The sequence below is a fragment of the Oryctolagus cuniculus genome, chromosome 11, assembly GCF_964237555.1.
Source record: "Oryctolagus cuniculus chromosome 11, mOryCun1.1, whole genome shotgun sequence".
NCBI lineage: Eukaryota > Metazoa > Chordata > Mammalia > Lagomorpha > Leporidae > Oryctolagus > Oryctolagus cuniculus.
This window is the reverse complement of record NC_091442.1, coordinates 27995482-28017052: the sequence shown is the minus strand read 5'-3', so window position 1 is coordinate 28017052 and position 21571 is coordinate 27995482. Positions and strand designations below refer to the sequence as shown.

General features: G+C 57.2%; 1 protein-coding gene across 2 annotated transcripts in view; it reads right to left on the bottom strand.

The window, feature by feature from the left end:
* The window catches only part of TGM6 (transglutaminase 6), a 34206-nt gene extending 12857 nt beyond the window's left edge, over window positions 1-21349 (bottom strand). Inside the window, exons 1-9 of one of the 2 annotated variants that reach the window (XM_051845196.2) lie at window positions 21222-21349; window positions 10823-10996; window positions 10198-10440; window positions 9438-9556; window positions 7796-7924; window positions 5958-6135; window positions 4983-5121; window positions 3227-3330; window positions 2915-3157 (exon numbers count right to left, since the gene is read on the bottom strand). In XM_051845196.2, the coding sequence (XP_051701156.2) occupies window positions 2915-3157; window positions 3227-3330; window positions 4983-5121; window positions 5958-6135; window positions 7796-7924; window positions 9438-9556; window positions 10198-10440; window positions 10823-10996; window positions 21222-21228 (1336 nt within the window). In that variant the 5' untranslated portion in view covers window positions 21229-21349. The remainder of the gene's footprint in view (window positions 1-2914; window positions 3158-3226; window positions 3331-4982; window positions 5122-5957; window positions 6136-7795; window positions 7925-9437; window positions 9557-10197; window positions 10441-10822; window positions 10997-21221) is intronic. The other variant, XM_051845194.2, reaches the window with a different exon arrangement.
* Between the last annotated feature and the right edge of the window lie 222 nt (window positions 21350-21571).

Here is a 21571-nt window from a genome sequence, read left to right as displayed (position 1 = left end):
ACGTGAATCAGATCAGGAAATTTCACATAAAAATGCAGGTTTCTGGCTTCTGTAACACCTGGGTCAGAGCCTCCTTAGGGTCGTCATTGTCAAGGAGATGTGGATTTCCCCTGAGCCCAGGCCACCGCTACATCTTAGGACCAAAGACCCCTTGCTCTGAATTCCTGAGGCTCCCAGCCCTTAACCTGTAGGTGGTTCAGAGAGGTGCCCACCCCCCAAGAGAATGAGAAGAGGACTGAAGGGGAGGAGGTCTTTCATAGTCAAGACACAGGGGCAGGCCGGCGCTGCGGCTCACTAGGCTAATCCTCCACCTTGCGGCGCCGGCACACCGTGTTCTAGTCCCGGTCGGGGCACGGGATTCTGTCCCAGTTGCCCCTCTTCCAGGCCAGCTCTCTGCTGTGACCAGGCAGTGCAGTGGAGGATGGCCTAAAGTGCTTGGGCCCTGCACCCGCATGGGAGACCAGAAGTACCTGGCTCCTGCCATCGGATCAGCGCGGTGCGCGGGCCGCAGTGCACCGGCCGTGGCGGCCATTGGAGGGTGAACCAACGGCAAAGGAAGACCTTTCTCTCTATCTCTCTCTCTCACTGTCCACTCTGCCTGTCAAAAAAAAAAAAAAAAAAAAAAAAAAAAAAAAAAAAAGACTGAGGGGGTGTGGGTATGGGCATGTGGGGGCTCTAGGGTGTTTAAAAGAATCAGCGCAGAAGTCTGGGGGCTGGCTGATAATGACCCGGGATGCCGACAGGAGGGGCAGTTGGTATTTGGTTATTTTTTTATTTTTTTGTTTGAAATGCAGAGAGATAAGAGAGAGAGAGATTTTTCATTTGCTAAGTTCATTCCCCAAATATTCACAAAAGCTAGGACTGGCCCAGACTTAAGCCAGAAGCTCAGAACTCAATCTGGATTTCCCATGCGGGTGGCATGGACCCAAATACTTTTAGCCATCATCTGCTGCCTCCCAGGGTGTCCATTAGCAGGAAGCAGGAAGTAGAGCCAGGAGTGGAATCTGGGCCGTCTGATATGGGTTGGGGGCTTCCCAAGTGGCGTCTTAACCTCTGTGCTGAATGCCTGCCCCAGCGGTTGGTATTTCGTTCCCTGGGGGAGGTCTGTTTATCCTGTCTCACTTACTGAGCCACGTGTTTCCTGAGCAAGGGAGAAGAGACCTGAAGGGTGATGACATGGTGGTGACAACAGGGACCTTTCTCCCCATCCCCAAGTGCCAGGTCTCAGTTCCTAGGCTTAGAATGGGCACAGGATATGGGTGAATGTGTGAATGGGCCACAACCTTGTAAAATCCCTGAAAAACTTGAGAACCCAAATCACCATGCATGAGAAGGAAGCTGTGCGACTGCCCACTGGGTGGAAAGGGATCCTCCTAAAGGGGCCAAATATCCCAGGAAATCAGCAGGGCCTGGAGACGGCCCAGGGATGACTCCTGATGGTAACAGGTTGTGATGGGGCCACCATCTGTCCTCACTGAGCACAGATGGTAAACTAGGGCAGTGGCACCTGCCTACCCACCATCACCACATCCTTACCTGATAAGGTCAAAGGCATCCACTCTCTTCTCCCCTCCTGTTCCTCCTCCTTGGCCTAACACACCAATGGTTTAGGCCGGTGTTTGCAACATGGGCTGCACACTAGGATCACTGGAGGAGACTGAAAGTCTTGATGCCATTAAATACTCATGACTGTGATCCAATTAGGCAGTCTGAGCTGTGTGATAGACTGAAAACGGCTACTATGAAGAGGTGGAGTCTACTTCCTACCTCCTGAGTCTGGGTTGGCTTTGTGAATTGCTCAGGCTAACAGGATGTGGCAGAAGTGACAAATTCTGAGCTGGTCCTCTAGAGACCTTGCAGCTTTCATTCTCAGCTTCGGGGAGGCTGCCACCATGTGGACAAGCCAGGGGCATGGGAGGCCAAGTGGAGAGAGAGGCCCAGCCATCGCAACAGTCCCGTGAGGGGCCCGCCATGGGAAATCCTAGCTGGCATCATGTGGCGCAGATGAACCATCCCAGCAGAGCACAGCCAAAGCTGCTAACTCACAAAATCCCAAATAGATCAGTAATTGCTTCAGATAAAGAATGAAAAGAGCTGTGCCGTGATTCCAATGTGTGTCAGGGGCTGCAAATCTTTGGGCCAGAGAGGAGGAAAGCGAGGGGGCTCTCCAGGGTGTCCCTCTCCTCCACAGCCACCTTCCAGGGTCACTCTTCTAGTTTGCACTTAGGAGAGGAGTGGAGACAAGGTCTAATTTACACTTGAACTTGAAGTCCTTATTGCTCAGTGACATTAGTTTAACAAGCAGAAATGGCAAAAAATATATGGATCAGATCACGACATTGCTCAGGGACCTGTTCCTCAGTGGGGAATGGAGCCTTTTTTTTCTTAAAAAAAAAAAAAAAGTGCAGATGAGGAGGCGATGAGAAAAAAATACAACTGCCCCCTTTTTGTGCCTTGACAAGCACAGGCTCTTCAATAAACCAGTGACCATAAATTAGTGACCGTGGCACAGATGGCAGATGATACCACAGGAACGGTCGGTGTTATCATTCTGAATGGGGCCTCATGCCATGAACCCTCAGTGTTTGGTGATGAATAACCACTCCTGTTGTCACTTGTGTCACCAGTATAATCACATTATTATTATCCTATGTGAATATGCCCAGTGCGGTGCCTGGCACATGGCAGGTGCTGAAGGAAATGTAACCACTATTATTATATGTGCTCAGCCAACAGAGGAAGTCATTAACTGACTCTAAATAAAGGCACTTGGCCCCGAGCACCGAGACAACACTGAATGGAAGCTGCTGTCACCATCATAACACAGGCCTGGCCCCAGGCTGCCTGCAGTCCGTGCCCTGCAGCAGACCAGCCACCCTGGGGAAGCTACTGAAGGCCTCCCCATGGCCCTTACCTTCTGGGTACTTGTAGAGGCCTGTGATATCCACACGGGAGTCGCTGCCCACTGCCTTGGTGCTGATGCATCGCCCGATCTTCTTCGTATCCGAGTACACGCGCTCCCGGCTCTCGTCCTCATGCCACAGCCAGATGACATAGTCGGCGTTGACCTCCGCAAACACAAAGGGGCCGTCATGGGCCAGGTGCACATCGCCTTCCCGGATGGCAGTGACTGAGGCCGGGCCACACTGGAACACGCCTGGGTGGGAGGGCGGGCTGTAAGCATTAGAAAAGCGAGGGTCTGGGACCCCGCCCCCTTGAACTCTACCTTCACTCTCCTCCTGGGGGGTGGCATCTAGAACCTGCCAGCCATTGTAAGCGGGGCCCAGGTCCGGCCGGGCAAACCAGCTCTCGTTCCAGACATGGAAATTCCTGCACACAGAACAGAGCGGGTAAGGCAGCCTCGCGTGAGCACAGAGGCCCACGGGAGGGAGCCCTTCCGGGAGCCAGGGGAGGATCCCCTGCCCTACACGCGTGATGTGGCTGCATCTTGTGAATCTGTCATTCAATCACACTGATGGACACATGTCACTCATGTGTTTGTGTATGTAAACACTCTTCAAAACATTTGTGGAAAAATGGAATTAAAGGACCAATTTATTTTGGCGCTAAACATTTTTGAAATGCATGCATAGTTTTTCATAATGTCTACTTTTCATAAACTTTTTGAAGACCCTTATGCATGGATTTAAATTTTTTTGGCATTGAAATAAACATCTTTTAATTCTGTTTTTCCATACACTCCTTGAGGCACCCTTGTATGTGTGTGTATAAACATGTGTGCATACAGATCAACACTTGCTGGTTTAGGTCCCAGACACACAGCTGTCAATGAGGCAGATCCTTGCCCTTGCAGCTTACATCACAGCAAGGCAGACGGAAGGGGAGACGGGAAAACTGAAGTTAGCAAGTGAGAGACAACAGATGCTAGGAATAAAAAGGGAGCTTGAGCTAGGGAAGAACCACTGGAGACCCACCCTAGTTTAAGGTGCAACCTACGTCAAAGGAAGAGTGAAGGGAACAGTGTTCCTGGCAGAAGGAACAGCATACGCAAATGTCCTGAAACAAGAAAAGGTTTAGCGTGTTCAAGGAACAGATGGCATCTCTGGGGTGAGACAAGCGTGGGTTGGTGGTAGCGTCTGGGGCTCTGCAGGCCGTGGGAAGGAGTCCTGGCTTCTATGTCACTTGCACAGGGGTCGCACAGGAAGGAAGGGGTGGAGACAAGCCCGATTCCTGGTTTGACCAGTTTCACATTACAGCTGACCCCACAACCCCTCTTACAGGGGTAACTGCCTTTGCTTGGGGAAATATCTTGGTAAACCTTTAGGAGTAGAGGCCCCGCCCCCACATCAAGAAGAAATGCATGCCGTGTCATTCCTCCACGAGGAAAGGAGAGAGTGTGATTTTTAGGTGCTTCTGAAAGGAGAGAGAATGAGGAGAACCAGAGAGAGGAGAAGTGAGGGGCAGAGAGAGGGTGCAGCGCTGAGACCAGACTGGGACGGGGCCCCGGGCACACTCCCGGGGCTGGCTGGGTTTCTGCGCTATGCTCTCATCACCGTCTCCCCTGACCCTGAGCAAGCGGGCTCAGCGTGCCTAACTGCACACGGGGGAACAGACACCCGGTCAAGGTTACTCACGGAGCCTTGCTTGTGACAGCAAACATCTGGAAGCCATTGGAAGGTCCACCCATAAGGGGTTCTTAGAAGTAATGGCGCTTTCACCTAGCTGGGTGGCCTTGGACAAGGCACCTCTCTGATCCGGGGAGGGCTCCAGTTTCCACACACAGAACTGGGGTTTCAGAGCGGTCAAATACGAGCATCCCTTCGAGACCCGACTCACCCTCAGGGCACCTCTCCCCACTTCCAGCACTGGCTCAGACTGGGGAGCTGGGCTCTGGATCTGCCACTCGCTGGCTGTGTTACAGAGGAGGGCTTGCTGCACCTGCTGGGTTTGGGGGACCCCAGTGGGCTAGGCTAGGGACTGCCTCTGACCCCACCCTTGTGACCCAGCGGCCCAGGACTCACCACATGCTGTCTTCTGTCAGGTCCTCCAGGGTCCGCCCGAAGGAGTCCACGTACTTGTCCACGCTCAGGTTCCTGTCCGTGTCATGGGCTGAGTTGAAGTTGGACACGATGCGTGTCGCGATCCCCAGGCACCTGAGGACTGCAGAGCAGAGGCCGAGGAGGCTCCAGGGACAGGCAGGGGCCCAGACCCCAAGGAAGAGGGCTGCTGTCCCACCGCAGGCTGCCCTGTCTCCTCTCTGGCCCAGCTTCTCCCTTCTCTACTTTGGCAGGTGGCAGGGCAGAGACTCCTGTCTCTGCTCTCTCAGGAACACCACCACCTCCCGGGAGCTCTGGGGTGCTCCTGCCACCACCATGTGTTCAGGCTCTGAGCCCAGCAGGACCTCGGGAGCCACGTAATAGAGCCTGCTGAGCCCAGGGTTTGCCCAAGGCACTCAGTGAATGAGAGGCGGAGGGAGGTGGCACAGAGCCTGCAAAATCAGAGATCAGAGGTTAAGTAAACAAACTGCCTGGTTTCTTTCTTCAGTAACCAGACTCCTAATGGTTATGTCCTTGAGAGGGAGGGGGAGAGAGAGCGAGAGAGGGAGAGAGGGAGAGAGAGAGCGAAAGAAGGAGAGAGGGAGAAAGCTCCTGTTCTCTGATTCACCCCCCAGTGCCCACAACAGCCAGAACTGGAAATTCCATCCAGGTCTCCTGTGTAGGTGGCAGGAACTCAACTACTGAAGGCATCAGCAGGCCCCACCCCCACCCCCGGGGGATGTGCGTTAGCAGGAGACTGGAATCAGGAGCTGGGGCGTCTAACTCAGGTGCTCTCAGGTTAGGTGCGGGCATTGTAACTGCTGGGCTAAATACCCACCCATTCACCAGACTTCTACTTCCCTATCATCAATGAAGGCAGACTGCAGTGTATTCAAATATATGTAAAACATGCAAATGAGGGATCAGGCTCCAGGAGGGGGCCTTTCTCTCCCAAGGTACCTGTGCACATGACTCCAGCGAAGACCCAGCACTGGCCGTATTTGACGGGCTTGAATCTGCCCTTGAACCACTTCTGCAGAATGGCCACACTGCCGCTCCAGTGCAAGGGGCTGGTGCCGCCGCCGTATTTGCCCTGCCACTGGCCTTGCACCACGCCCCGGTCGTTGTTGCTGTTCACCTGGGCAGAGGAGACACAGGTCCAGCCACCAGCAGGATTCCCAGCCTGCTGTCCCAAAGTCATCTCCAACCTGGGGCCACCAAGCCAGCTGGGGTCATCCCTGACTTCTAAGTCATCTAAAAATGAGGAGATTGGGGGGCCAGTGCTGTGGCATAGCGGGTAAAGCCACCATCTACAGTGCCAGCATCCCATATAGTCGTTGGTTCAAGTACTGGCTGCTCCACTTCTGATCCAGCTCTCTGCTATGGCCTGGGAAAGCAGTAGAAGATGGCCCAGGTCCTTGGGCCCCTGCACCCACGTGAGAGACCCAGAAGAAGCTCCTGGCTCCTGGCTTTGGATAGGTGCAGCTCCAGCCATTGCAGCCACCTGGGGAGTGAACCAGCAGATGGAAGACCTCTCTCTCTGCCTCTCCTTCTCTCTGTGTCTCTATGAGTAACTCTGACTTTCAAATAAATAAATACATCTATTAAAAAATGAAGGGGTTGGGTATCTGCCACCTTAAGACACTACTTCTTGGTACCACTTATCATTCTAAATTTTCTTCCATTTGGGTACTCTGTAGTTGAAACTCTTTCCTGTTCCCAGTGATCTGTTTTGGAGTCTGCTGGTGTAAGAATTATACAGACCATCGACATGTCTTAGATGCTTACTGTGTGTCAGGCACTATTCCAAGGACTTCATGCATTCCATATTAGCCTAAGTGTATAGTTCCCATTATTCTCTCTCTCTTTTTTTTAAGATAAGAAAACTGAGATTCAGAAGGGTGGAGGGGCCCATCCACACCACAGAGTGAGTGAGTCACAAGGCCATTCCTGAGTCAGGCCTCTGCCTCGGGGCCTGCGCTGCTCACCCCTGGGCAGGGGTTCCCTGCCGTCTGGGTTCGGTCGCCACCGCTGGTTCTCTGTGCTCCGTCTCTCTGAGCCCTTGTGGAATCGGGGGCATCAAATATGAGAAACACAGCTTTGTCCATTTTTGGAATCTCAGCTCCCTACCAGCTGCATGAGATGAGAGAGGCAGGAGGGCCTCCGGCTGTGTTTTGAGGGGGGGCCTGGGACTGAGCACAGCTGGCACGCCTGCCACAGAGACGGGGCTGGGGGTGGGCAGTCTGTGTCCCTTGTGCCTGAGCCTGAGCTGACCAGCAATCGAGGAGGAGGTGGTGCTGGGCCGGTGTCTGGGCCCAGGTCTTTTAGGACTGGGTGCTTCCACTCCTCTTTCTCCCAACAGTGATGGCGTGGGAAGCCAGCAGCCACGTGTGGGCCGGCCATACCATGAGGAAGCCAAGCTAAGCACGTGCATGGAGAGGCAGCGTGCGGACGGGCCGGTCCCAGCTGTTCCAGGGACTGGGGCCAGGCCAGGGGACATCCCAGCTGTACAGCACAGGCAGGAGCCAAGGAACCAAGACCCCAGCAGGTGTGGGATCCACCAAAGCCGCCCAGATGTCTGTTCCGACACCCCCAGCTGACGAGCAGAGACAAGCGATTCTCATGGCGTCCTGCTCAAATCCCTCATCTCCCAGATCCCAAGCCTCACAAGGAGCGTTCCCCACCGAGCTTGGCGGTGCACTGGCACCCAGCAAGAGAGAATGACAGCAAGGGGCACTTTGGACGAGCAGTAGGGTGTGGAGGGCGTGTGTGTGCAGGGACAGCTGGGGGCGCCTCACCATGGCGCTGATGACCCTGGTGACGTAGACGGGGTCGCAGCGCCGGCACACGTCAGTGGCTGGGTAGGCTTGGTGACTGGGGCTTCGGTCCAGGATGGCAAGGCAGATGCTCAGGATGTCCTCTTCAAACTGCTTCGCAGAGAGGCCGTGCTCAGAGGCTGGCAGCTCTGGCCAGGGGCTCACGACGGCGCAGGGGACCCTGCCCCACCCCCCCACCCCCCAGGGACATCATAGTGCATCAGATAGCCTTCCTTAAGCTCCACCAGAGGAACCAGAAGCTCAACCTTAATCATGCTCCTTTTCTGTTCAATAACCTCCCATGGCTCCCTACTACCACAGCAACGTCACACACACCTATCCCACCCATATTCTCCGTTGGGCCACACGACGTCTTCAGATATATTTGAATTAGTGGACAAAATTGGAAAGCTTGGCCGGCGCCGCGGCTCACTAGGCTAATCCTCCGCCTTGCAGCGCCGGCACACCAGGTTCTAGTCCCAGTCGGGGCGCCGGATTCTGTCCCGGTTGCCCCTCTTCCAGGCCAGCTCTCTGCTATGGCCCGGGAGTGCAGTGGAGGATGGCCCAAGTCCTTGGGCCCTGCACCCCATGGGAGACCAGGAGAAGCACCTGGCTCCTGCCTTCGGATCAGTGCGGTGCGCCGGCCGCAGCGCGCTGGCCGCGGCGGCCACTGGAGGGTGAACCAACGGCAAAGGAAGACTTTTCTCCCTGTCTCTCTCTCTCTCACTGTCCGCTCTGCCTGTCCAAAAAAAAAAAAAAAAAAAAAAATTGGAAAGCTAGGAAATTTAGACACACATGCATGGATGCTTGGTCTCTGAAAACGTGGAAGGCAGGGACCCCTGGGCTCACTGTCCCACGTGGCACTGGAGGGGGCTGTGCCTTAGATGGAGCCCAAGCTCGCCCATGCTGCAGCACTGCCCAGCCCCTGCCCCCGGCTGCAGCAGGGTGGTCAGGGCCTTGTCCACCTTCCTCCAGGCAAGCGCTGGAGCCCGGGGAGATGGAGCTCCTGCAGCAGGCTCAGGGCCTCCCTCCTCTCCTGCCTCTCTGCTGCTCACTCCACTCAGCCCTGCCTGTCCATCTCCTGCCCCAGCCTGAACACCACTAAACCTTGTGCAGCCCCGGAGGGGACTCCCTTCCCATGTCTCCTGCTTCCCTCTGCGTCTGTCTCTGTCGCTCTCACTTGCTTTCCCAGCGGCATCTGGCATAGGACCCTGTCTCAAAGAGTGGCCTTCCCTGCTCAGCAGCATGGGCACTGCCTGGGAACCTGTTAGAAACGTGGATTCCCAGGCCTCACCCTCCACCCGTGCAGTCAGCAGCGCTGGGGGCGGGCCCCGGTCGTCTGCATTTTCAGGAACCCTCCAAGAGCTCCTGCGGCTTGTCCAAGCGTGCGAACCAACGCTTGAGCCACGCATCCTGCCGCATTCTGTTCTGGCAGCCTCCCAGGCACCCAGCGCAGGCCCTGGCACAGTGAGCGACAAGGCACAAACACATGGATTTGCTCCAAGAGACAGCACAGCTTGTGCCATCTGGGAAGCCATGAGCAGACAGAGGGGCCCCGGGCTTGGCCATCCTCATGCGCCACCCCCCCTCCGTCCCGTCCTAGTGTGGCTGGGCCCCTGGAGACCTGCCCGAAGTTCCAGCCCTGGGCTCGGATGTGCTTCTCCACGCCCCGGAAGATGACGCCGCTGTCATTGAGCACGTACTCCTGTCGCTCCTCTTCGGAGTCCAGGAACACATCGTCCTCTGAAAAGCAGCCATCGGACCCCGGGGTGGGTGAGGGCTCTGGCCCGGGCAGGGGGCCGGCAGGAGAGGGCTCGCCTGCCCTGCCCTGACACCGCCTCCCTCCTGGGACCAACCCCAGCCCAGCTCAAGACTGAAGGATTCTAGGAGCCCCGAGCCTTCGGGGTGTTCCTGCTTGATGCTGACTGCGGCCCCAGAGCTCAGGATAAAGCACACTCCTCGTGGCTACCGCCAGTGAGCCCACGGTGCACCTGGTGCCACATGAACATTAGCCCGATGAACCCTGACCACGCCCCTAGGAGGCAGGAGGCAGGTTATCATTCCCACCTCACAGGTGAGGAAGCTGAGGCTCTCAGAGGAAGCAGCGACTTAGCAGAGCTGGGGGGGGGGGTCACAGGTGTCTGATCTCCTCCTGGGCACCAGGCCCCACCTTATTGCCCACCGAAGAAACTCTTGGCTCCTGCCCCCCCCCCCCCCAGGCACCTGCCGCCCATCTCCTGTGCCTGGGGCCACCTCTGTCTGGGCCCAGCTCTTGGCATTCACGTCCCTGTCCCCTAGCCCGTGTCCTGGGCCCCCTCCAAGGGCAGGCCCGCCTCCAAGGACCCTTCCAGGGTGCCCTCTGTCCGGGCTGCGGCAGCTCCTACCTGGGCACCAAGGGTTGAAGAGGAGGATGAACTCGCCCAGCTTCCGGTCACTGTGCTTGCGGCGAGAGGAAGCCCTGGCGCTCAGCAGGTAGCGGCCGATGGCGGCGTCCGGCGGGCTGCTGAGGCTGACGGCCACGGTGCTCTCCGTCTGGGCCTCCTTCACTGCCGTCCAGGCGGCACTCACCTGCAGCTCCGACGTCTCGAACTCGGCTTTGGTGTGGAAGGCCTCGGAAGCCCGGGGTCCTGGTGGTGAGGGGAGGCAATGGAGAGACCCCACCCCCGCCCGTGGGAGGCCAGCTTCAGAGCGCCGGAAGGGCTCCAGGCCTGAGGCCCAGCCTGCACCCCGTGTGTGCATGAGTGTGGGCACTGGGGAAGGGGGCTCCCGGAGCCATCGCCGGGTGGGAGGCACAGCAGCTGTCCTGACTCCCAGCCTGGGCCAAGGTGCTTGGTTCCAGAAGTGCTCAACGACTTTCCACACCCTTCCAGAGCCCTTTTGCACACGGTGCCCAAGAGGTCATCCCACCTGTCCCACTGTCACAGCTGTCTTCCACCCTGCAGGCTGAGGCGACCCGTCCCAAGTTTCTCCACCTGCAGGCCACCAGGGGGCGCCGGCGAGCCCAGTTACCTGTCTCCACCGTGAAGATGAAGTTCTCATCGCTGTCCGGGTCTCCGCTCACCTCCAGCGTGAGGCCGAACACCTGGCCCCTGCGAATCACCAGCTCAGGGCAGGGGTACTCCTCGGTGCGGTGGGCAGCGCCGTTCCTCGGGCGTTGCCAGTCTACCTTGGTGACTCTGACCCCTGAACAAGGGGCGGGGCGGGGGGAGAGGGGAGAAGAGACCAAACTCTTGGCACATTTCCCCTCACCGCGCTGGCCCTCCTGCCGGTCGGGTGTTCATCCGCCACCACGGATACCACGGATACCACACCGCCGATCCCGATGGCTTCTGTGAAGCCGTGACGAATGCTGGGTTAGCGAGTACTGAACTGCGGCTCTTAGGGAAGACCCGGAGTTTGTTTCCTGCGAGCCTGTGGTCGCCACTCACTCACCAACCCAGGGACAGGTGACCTCGTATTATGTGCACTGCTTAAGGACGCCTCATTTAGTGTGTATGGTCCGTTCCTTCACAGGCCTCCAGGGGCTTTAACCCATCGCGTGATTTCTCTGTGAGATTTTCTTGCGCCCAGGATGCCACACAGCCCTTCAGTGCACTCCCAGGGCCATGTGAGACAGGGAAATCACCATGAAAACGTACAAAAAATGCCAAGGACGCTTGTGTAACTTTAGCTGGGGGCACCGATGTTAGCAGACTCAAGGTTTTGCCACCCTGTGCATGCTTGCAAATAACCCCGAAAGCGCCCAGAGCATTGATTTTGGAGTGAGAAATAAATTGTAGCAAGTGAGCCAGTTTGTGGGTGCAGGATCCACGAATGTGGGGATCCGCACAGACGGAAGGGGGTTTGGCTCAGAGGTTAGGACAGCGCTGGAGTTACCAGCACGCCACATCAGAGTGCATGCTGCTCCAATTCCCGCTCCCTGCTAGTGCGCACCCTGAGAGGCAGCAAGGGATGGCTCAAGTCCTTGGGTCCCTGCCCCCTACGCGGGAGACCTGGATGGAGTCCCTGGCTTCCAGCTTCAGTGTGGCCTGGCTTTGGCTATTGTGGGCATTTGGAAGCCAATGGGAGATTTCTGTGCGTCTCTGAAGCCCTCTGTATCTCTACCTTCCAAATTAATAAATTTTAAAAAGTCCATGAGGATGGAATTAAAAGGCAAACTCATTTTGGCACAGAAGCTTCTTGGAATCCATGCATACAGCGGTTTTCAGTCAAGACCAGTCTGCCTCAGAGTCAAATCACCTTCCAATTCCACTTCCGTGAGTTTTGTGCTGTCAGTGCCAGGCTGGTGTCTGGTGCTGGGGGGGGGGGGCGGGGTGTCTTGCCCTCCACAGGTGGCCCTGGGGGCTGTGTGGCCCAGCGGTTACAAGCAGAGATTCTGGAGGTAGCCGATATATACTGAAAACCTAACTTGGCCATCTACCGGCTTCATGAACTTCCACTTATGCTCCCTTGTGCCTCAGTCTCCCCCCTTGCAGGATGGGAATAGTGGTGTGTTGAGATTGTGCGGATGACTGCCTGCCGTGTAGAGCTCTCGGAGGCCCCTACATGCAAGTCCCAGACGTGCAAGGGTGACACCTGAGTAGGCGGAGCCGCCCGTGACTGTTGTTGTTTGTCTACTTCCCCTTTCAAGAATATCAACCCCATGAGGGCCGGGAATCCTGTTTATTCACTAATGGATCTTCAGTCCTGATACATGGAAACCACTCAACAAATATTTCTTGAATGCACGAATGAATGAATGAATGAATGAGAAAGCTGAGGCTGAGGGAAGTGCTACGACACATCAAATGGCGCACAAGCAAGCAGGGGCCAGAGCCGAGTCTGCGGGCTGCACGGTTTCCAGCTCCTGACCATTGAGTGTGACCAGATAAGAAAGGCCCGGACGTATTCCAGTGCACGCGTATGCGGGTGCAGATAGAAACCGAAACTGGCTCCAGCCCTCTCTCCCCTCATTGAGAGGAACAAATGCTGAAATGTTAGGCTCTTTGCGGTCAACGCTGTCTAGCCAGGACCACCAGGAACCCAGACTTGCCTTATTTCTCTCTACAATGAGACAGCACACCCAGCAGGGGGCGTCTCGGGAGGAGGAAGTTGGAAAAGCCTTGCAGGGCTTGGGCTTGGCCTTGGGTCAGTGACTGGGGGGAAAAGCTGGAGGATGCAGGCTTTGGCGTGGACTGGCCTCTGCCGGGAAGCAGGGCCCGTCTGTGTGGGAGCGTCTTCATAATCCTACCACGGAAGTGGACGTGACGACGGGGAGCCCTGTCCTAGGGGGTGAAGCAGCAGCTGTCACACCGGCCAGCAGGGGTGTCACCATCGCTGTGGCTTGTACGAGGTTCATGTGTTTGTCCGTGTGTGCCCCATCATGGAGTACACAGGCCTCATTTCTGTCCTGATCTGCTACCGTCACCAGGTGGCCTGTCACTGGTGTTCTACACAGCAGTCTGGGTTCAACCAGAAGACACCACGGCCAGGCCCTAGCCGCCCCTAGCCCCGGCCAGCTCTTAGATCTGCCATGCTTTTGACTCCATGGCCCACTGGTGGGCAGCCGCTGCAACGGAGAACCACTTGCTGAGTGCGGCCATGATGATTCACAGAGCTGGCCGCACGTTGGAGTGACCCAGGAGCCCTCCCCTGGAGGCCCCAGTTTAGTCATCGCAGGGAGCTGCCTGGACACTGAGCATTTGGAAGCTCCCAGGTATTTCCAACCTGCAGCCTCTGCCAAGAGCTGCTGATCTGGAGCCCAGGGTCTCCTAGGCTCTGAGCACGCCAGTGCTGGTGCCGTGGACATCAACAGAAGGGAGACGGGGCCTGGCTCTCAGAGGAGCCGCAGCTTAAAGCTCCCAATAGGCCAGTGCCGTGGCTCACTTGGCTAATCCTCTGCCTGCGGTGCCGGCACCCCAGGGTTCTAGTCCCGGTTGGGGTGCCAGATTCTGTCCCGTTTGCTCCTCTTCCTGTCCAGCTCTCTGCTGTGGCCCGGGAAGGCAGTGGAGGATGGCCCAAGTGCTTGGGCCCCGCACCCAATGGGAGACCAGGAGGAGGCCCCTGGCTCCTGGCTTCAGACTGGCGCAGTGTGCTGGCCGCGGTGGCCATTTGGGGGGGTGAGCCAATGGAAAAGGAAGAACTTTCTCGCTGTCTCTCCCTGTCTGATTCTGCCTGTAAAAAAAAAAAAAAAAAAAAAAACCAACTCCCACTCCCAATACAGAGCCATTCCCAGGGGGGATGTTTGTGTGACTGTGGCTTTGCTGCCCCAGGGATGGAGCGAGGCCAGCAATGCCAGTCACCCTGCAATGGGAAAGAACGGCCGAGCCAAGCCTCGTGCAACACTCAATCGTCCTACCCGCTAGTCCTTCAGGGAAAAGATCTTCTTCCTATTGGCTGAGCCAAAAGCCCAACTCGGCTTTACATGCATCTTCTCATTGAGTTTGGCAATAGTCTTATATATACCGAATTCATAGGAATGCAACTATCATACAAATTGAAGATAGCCCCTTATTTGCCTGGAACTTTCTGGGTTCTCTCTTTAGGTTTTGGAAAGCTTTATCACAGAGGGTCGCACTGCTAGTACCGGGTCCCCAGCACAGCCCACGGGGGTGAGCGTGCGTCTAGCTTGCGCATTCACAGGGCTCCCATATACCCGGGGCAGCGTCTGAGCACCACATCATGAAACATTTACGCATTTAGCTGTGCTTGGAAGTTGCTTTTCCTTTTCTTTCCCTCTTTTTTTTTTTTTTTTTAAAGGCAGAGTGGACAGTGAGAGAGACAGAGAGAAAGGTCTTCCTTTGCCATTGGTTCACCCTCCAATGGCTGCTGCGGCCAGCGCGCTGCGGCTGGCGCACCACGCTGATCCAATGGCAGGAGCCAGGTGCTTCTCCTGGTCTCCCATGGGGTGCAGGGCCCAAGCACCTGGGCCATCCTCCACTGCACTCCCGGGCCACAGCAGAGAGCTGGCCTGGAAGAGGGGCAACCGGGACAGAATCCGGCGCCCCGACCGGGACTAGAACCCGGTGTGCCGGCGCCACAAGGCGGAGGATTAGCCTAGTGAGCCGCGGCGCCGGCCTCCTTACCTCTTATATTAGTTAGGATGTGATTTTTTTTTCTTAAAGTGATGCATGGAGGTAGGTTATATGAGCCCATTTAATCGAGGGTAATGGAGAAGCATTGCAAAATATGCTTTATTTAGGGGGGGCATTAAGGAAAAGAGAGTTGATGTCTTAGTTACCTATCACTGCTCAACCCAGAGTTTAGCTCAGAAAAACAAGAATGCCAGCCCAGCACCACAGCGTGCCTTCGTGGTTTCTGTGGGTCAGGAGTTGGAGCGAGCTGGGCCTCCGAGTCCCTCATGCAGTTGTTATCCTATGTCAAGGGGGCTGCAAGCCTTGAAGGCTGGGGGGAGCACCTCCAAGGTGGCTGACTTCCGTGGTAGGAAACTCGGTGCTGGGTGTAGCCTGGGGACTCGCTTCCTCTCCATGGACCTCTCCACGGGACTGCTCCATGTCTGCCTGGCAGGTCCTGGCTTTCCCAAGCAAATGATCTAAAGGACCAAGGCAGAAGCCGCAGTGCCCTTCATGCCCTGACCTTGGAGGGGGCATGCCGTCACCTCCACCTTACTCCGACAGTCAAGGCAGCCCTGAGGGTCTGTCCTGCTCCACTCCACAGGTGGCTGGGGCTGGGTCGGGCCCAAGTTGGGAGCTGAGAACTCAATCCAGGTCTCCCAGCTGGGTGGCAAGGATCCAACTACTTGAGCCCTAAGCTGTTGCTTTCCAGGGTTTGCGCTGGTGGGAAGCTGGCGTTGGTAGCGGCATTGGCTGCTCTGGGATGGGACGCAGGAGTCTTAACTGCTGGGCCAAACGAGCACCCCGACTGTATTCTTACAGGATGGCTGCAGTGGAACCCCCCATCACCTACTCTTCTTATGCTACGAGGTGGCTAATCCTCCCCTTGAGAGATGGGGTATAGGTCCCCAGCTCCTGAGTCTGGAAGGCTTGTGGATAAAACAGAATGATGCCTTGTGACTTCCAAGATGCTCCAAGTTGGCCCAGCTTCTTCCTGGTGCCCCTGAGCTGCTAGTCCTTGGACACCAGGCACTATCCAAGGAAGAAGCCCAGATGGTCCCTGGAGAGGCTCGCACACAGTGGAGCCACGGCCTGCACCACCCCAGCAGCCGAATGGGGGACTCTTCTTGCTGGAGGAGCCTCCGGCCCCCGTCAAGCTGCCCCAGCAGATACCAAATGAAGCACAGTGTCCCTGCTGAACCCTGCCCAGGCTGCCATTCTTAAGCCAGAGAACAGTTCTTGCTGTCTGAAGGCCCAAGTGTCAGAGTGGTTTATCGCGCAGCATTAGGTACCTGGAACACGGGGGGAGTCATGTCTCTCTCATCCTGCTGGCAGCAGCCTCCTAAGATCTCCACTGCTGAGTGGTCTGGGCTGTGCCAGGGCCTCAATACCCAAGCCTGAGGTTCATGGAAAACATGTTTTAGATTGGCTCCAGCCTGGCGCCATCATCTAGGGACAACAACCAAACATACGAATAGGAACTCACAGCTGACACGTATGCACCTCCTATGGGAGGGGGTGCACGTATTCACTGCTGTGACGCAAGAGCAAGACTGTACAAGACCAGTGTTCAACAGCGCCCCTGTGTGGCAGGAGCTGGAACAATGTGCCAGGGACTTAGAACTGACGCCTTCCTACCCGGTTAGTCCCAGTAGTTCTTGGCAGCCAGGAAGCACCGAGACCCCAGCACCATGAGCTCAGAGGGTCTGAGCTCATGCCCTGCCTGAAAACATGGGCAGGACCCATCATGGACCTTGTACCCAGCATCATCAAGTCTAATGTCAACCAAAAGTGTCATCGTGGCTCAGGTCTCCATTTGATTAGCACAGAAACTGAGACTGAGCCGGGAAGAGAGGGACTTCTTGCCTGGGGACACATTGGGTCTGCAGCTTCCATTGCTCCTTTGCAAGTGCAGCCTACCCAGGGACAGGTTGGAACAGGAGGCTCTTGTTTTTATGTTTTAGGGGATGAATCAGGGGCAGGGGACAGGGTTATAGGGTGCTAATCACCTCAGCCCTGCTCTGCCCCAGGGCTGCATACAAGGGGGGTTTGGGTTTGATGAGGGTTCCGGGGGCCTGGGTCATGGGTTCAAGCCCTGAGGATTCTGGGCGACATGGCAAACCGGCTCCCACCCCCTCCGGGACATCTCCCTCCTTATCACAGGCAGGCCAGAGGGGTGCGATGAGTCAGAACTGCCATTATTCCCAACATAGCGAGTCGCAGGGACGGACTCTCTCCCAGCTCCCTGCCAGGTCCAGTTTCTCAGCTGAGCTCTCGGGGGACCCTCCATCATGGTCCCCACTTGCATGTCTTTGAGAGACACCTCACTGACAGCACAGGTGATGGGAAGTTCTTCCTCCTGCCAATCTGGGGTCTTTTTCCCTGCAACTTCTCCTTGCCACCCCCTTCCCCCTAGAACACACCTCTTTCTTTTGCTCCTTGGTGGTTTTGCAGAGAGAACCCGGAAGTTTCTACCCACCATGCCCAGCCCCACAATCGTATGCTTGGCCCAGGAGGGCACTCATCCAGTGTCCATGTGACCCGCCCCTAGGGCAGCTCCTTCGGTGAGCTGAGTGAGCCACGCCCATCGGCATCACAGCCTCACGACCACACGTGTGGGGGATGCTCAAACCTGGTTCTGCTGATGTCAGGTCAGTTCGGCCCTAACCAGGGCCCTCTCCAGCCCTTGTGGGGACAGCGACACTGATGGGCACAGGGGATGGCATCCCGCGTACAAGGTAGCCGAGGGGAGGAGCTGAGGCACACGTGGGATGACTTGCAGACTCCTGGTCAAATGAACCTGGCACCACCTGTCCACCTGCTCCTCTCAGATTCCGCTCTCTGAGAGCCTGGGGCAGGGAAGCCGTGTTCTTGTTGCCTGTCGCCACATCTCTGCCCCAGTCTAAGCGCTCCATGAGGGAGGGGCACGGGGCTCACCCTGTCTGCCTTGTCGGAGCCTTGCGCAGGGCGCAGGGCACAGGGTGCAGGGCGCAGGGCCCAGCAGGTGCTTGGTGAACCTTAATTGCATGAATGAAGGAGCACCCTCCCCTCCTTGGCTGGGAGTGGAAGGGAAGCGTCCCGGGCCCACCCTCCGGGATCGCTGCCCACACCCCGGCCGCACACCCCGCCCAGCCCATAATCCCTCTCTCTCTCTTAGTTGTCACATTCCAAAACCTGCCCTCCCTTCCCAACTTCCTTCTTCCCGCCCAAGTCACGGGGCCGGGAAGAGGGGAATGTGTCAGCCGTAGACACAGACCATCCACTGCCCTCCCCATCCCCCCTCGCCATTGTCCCTGTGCCTCCGTCCCCTCCAGGCCCAGCCACCAGGAGTCTGACTTCAGAGATACACACACGCGCGAGTGCCCGTGCGAGTTTTGCCAGTGGTTGGTTGTGAGACCCCAGGCAGGTGAACGAACCTCTGAGGCTCAGCGTCCTGGTGATGACTGTTCACAGAGAGTCCTTGAGACAGCACCTGGAGATGCTGGGTAGTCAGGCAACGTGTTCGTAACTGCGTTTTTATCACCATCCGTGTTTACATGGGGCTGCCTGGCTGCCATCCCATTAATGCCATCCTCTGGAACCCTCTGCTGTCGGTTGCGTGGCTCTGGCTGAGTTATGGGGTCTCTGAGGTTCATATTCCCTTCCTGGCCAGGGCCTGGCCCCCGGTGGGGCTCAGCCCAGCAGGCGCTGCTGAGTCTGGCAGCATCTCCCCGCCTCGGACTCGGTGTAATTGGTTTTTAATGGGCTCCATTACGACCTTGTCCTTGGGATGCATCACAGGCACCTGACCTCCAGAGCGCAGTGATTAACTGGGGAGTGGCCCCGGGCCTCTCCGTCCTGGTCCTGGTGGAAGCTGCAGGCCTCCCTCTCACTGGTGGACACCAGTCCAGCAGCTCCAAGGAACCAGCCACAGCCAACCTACACAGAGCCTCCTACTCACGTCATAGACTCTCTCAGCCGAAAGGTTTTAATTTGATAACAGCCAACAGGTCTCGTTTGCTAACACAGATCAGCCAGGAGGGACTGGTGAGGAACCGCACCAAGGAGAATTGTGGAACCTCGTTCAGGCTCCGTGGAGTCAGCTAGTGATGTCTGCCAAGGACAGAGCGAGAGGGGCTGGAGGAGGAGCCCCGGGATGATGGACGGATGTACTTTCCACCCGGGATCTGCCATCTCATTCATTCATACAGAGTGCGTGGTAGGCACGGGCTCCCGCTCTGAGGAGCAGACGCTCTCAAGGATCCAGGAGTGGGGCCGGCGCCGCGGCTCACTAGGCTAATCCTCCGCCTAGTGGCGCTGGCACACCGGGTTCTAGTCCCGGTCGGGGTGCCGGATTCTGTCCCGGTTGCCCCTCTTCCAGGCCAGCCCTCTGCTGTGGTCAGGGAGTGCAGTGGAGGATGGCCCAGGTGCTTGGGCCCTGCACCCCATGGGAGACCAGGAAAAGCACCTGGCTCCTGGCTCCTGGCTCCTGCCATCGGATCAGCGCAGTGCGCCGGCCGCAGCGCGCCGGCCGCGGCGGCCATTGGAGGGTGAACCAACGGCAAAGGAAGACCTTTCTCTCTGTCTCTCTCTCTCACTGTCCACTCTGCCTGTCAAAAAAAAAAAAAAAAAAAAAAAAGGATCCAGGAGGGGAACAGGTGCGTGGCACAGCAGTTAAGACATCAAGTGGGGGGCCGGCGCCGTGGCTCACTTGGCTAATCCTCCGCCTGCAGTGCCGGCATCTCATATGGGCACCGGGTTCTAGTCCCGGTTGCTCCTCTTCCAGTCCAGCTCTCTGCTGTGGCCTGGGAGGGCAGTGGAGGATGGCCCAAGTGCTTGTGCCCTGCACCCACATGGGAGACCAGGAGAAAGAACCTGGCTCCTGGCTTTGGAACGGCGCAGCACTGGCCATAGTGGCCATTTGGGAGGGTGAACCAACGGAGGGAGGACCTTTCTCTCTGTCTCTCTCTCTCTAACTCTATCTGTCAAAGAAATTAAAAAAAAATATAGATATCGCGTGAGATGTTGGTATCCCATGTTGGAGGGCTTGTGCTTGAGTCCTGACTCCACTCCTGACTTCACTTTGCTGCTCACGCATCCCTTAGAGGCAGCAGGCGATGGCTCAATCACCTGGGCCCTGCCGCCCATATGAGAGGCTGATTTCTGGGCTCCTGGCTTCATGTGGGGAAGCAAACCAGTAGACGGGAGATCTCTGTCTCTCCGTTTCGCTTTTCAAATAAAGAATGAAAATTAAAGCAAAGAGAAGCCAGGAGGATCCAGAAGACCTGGGGGGATCGAATCGAACCCGATGATCAGTCGATATCTACATGCTAAGGCTGATGCCCCAGCCTCCCAGTTACAGCTGTAGAGATCACGGTTCAGAGAAGGAATGGTCACCCAGCGAGTTACACACCTGACGTCAGAACCCCCAACGCTGACTCTGCGCCTTGGTACTGCCAAGCGCGAGCAACTCCCGGATGCTTAGGGCAGGAGCACAGAAAAGCAGGGCCCCTCTGCACTAGGCCGATGGTGGGGACTCCCCCGGCCCCAGAGCCAGGCGGTCAGGGCTGTCTGCAGCCGGGGAGGGGAGCAGCACTCAGAAGGGCCTGGGTGCCCATCAACTGCCAGGAGGGCACGTGAGGAGCAAGCTTAGACACCACAGGGGAAGGGAGTGCCTGCCTTTGCAGGGTTGACGCTGGTGACTGTCGCCTGACGCTGAGCAAGGGAAAAGAGCAGTGTAGACGCCGGAACACCCCCGAGAGACCCGGCAGTGTAGGACGTCCGCTTCTGCAAGTCCCAGGGCTGCGAGGCGGCCTGCTGCTCGCGCTGTTGGGGACACATTAGCCCCAGCGCTGCTGTGAGATGCGGCCTGGGAGACCATTGACATTACAACTCCCAGTTCACAGATGAGAAAGCAGAGGCACCAAGGGCAAATCCTCCTGCTCAAGGTCATGGAGCTCTGTTTGCCACAGGCATAGCTGTTCCTGCTCTCAAGAGCAAGGGCTGGGAATTAGGAGGTGAGGCAGCCCCTGGGCCTCCCTCTCCTTCCTGCCCAACAATGTCTCTGGATCGGCCTTGGAGGCATGGTGCGTGGGGGAGGTTTTAGTTTGGCCCCTGCTGGTCCATTCCTGCCTCCTCTGGTTCATCAAGGAGCGAGGGGGAGAGCCAGCCCCTGCCCGGCCTCTGGGTGCTGGGCGGCAGCCTCTTTCCATCTCAGAGCGTCTGTTTGCTCATGAGCTCCAGGGAATGCTCCATGGACCGTTCGGCTTTAAAACCCCCGCAATCACTGATCCAGGCTCTGCCCCAGAGACCCTCCTGTTCCTGGAAGCTCCTCCCACGGCCCCCAGGCCCTGAAGCCCCCAGGTCCTGCCACTCACCCGCCATGCACCAGCCAGTGGGACGCCTTGCTCGCTCGGCGCACACACACGCACGGTGGACTGTGAAGTGTCAGGGCACCCAGCCAGCTCAACAGTAACCAGGAAAACCCAGGGCGCTCCTAGGCAGGGGAGGAGGAGGCGTGGCCCGCCCCAGCCCAGCAGTGACACCTGTGAGGCGCATAATCACCCGGTAATTGCCCGGGTTGTACCTCGAAGATGTCCAGGGTGGGAGTGGCTCCAGTGAAGAGGCCTGCTGGATGCAGAGGGGAGACCCGGGCTGTGGAGGAATAAGGCGCAGAGAGGTTGCAGGGCTGATGGGATTGTGGAACTGGGATGGGGGGGGCGGGGAG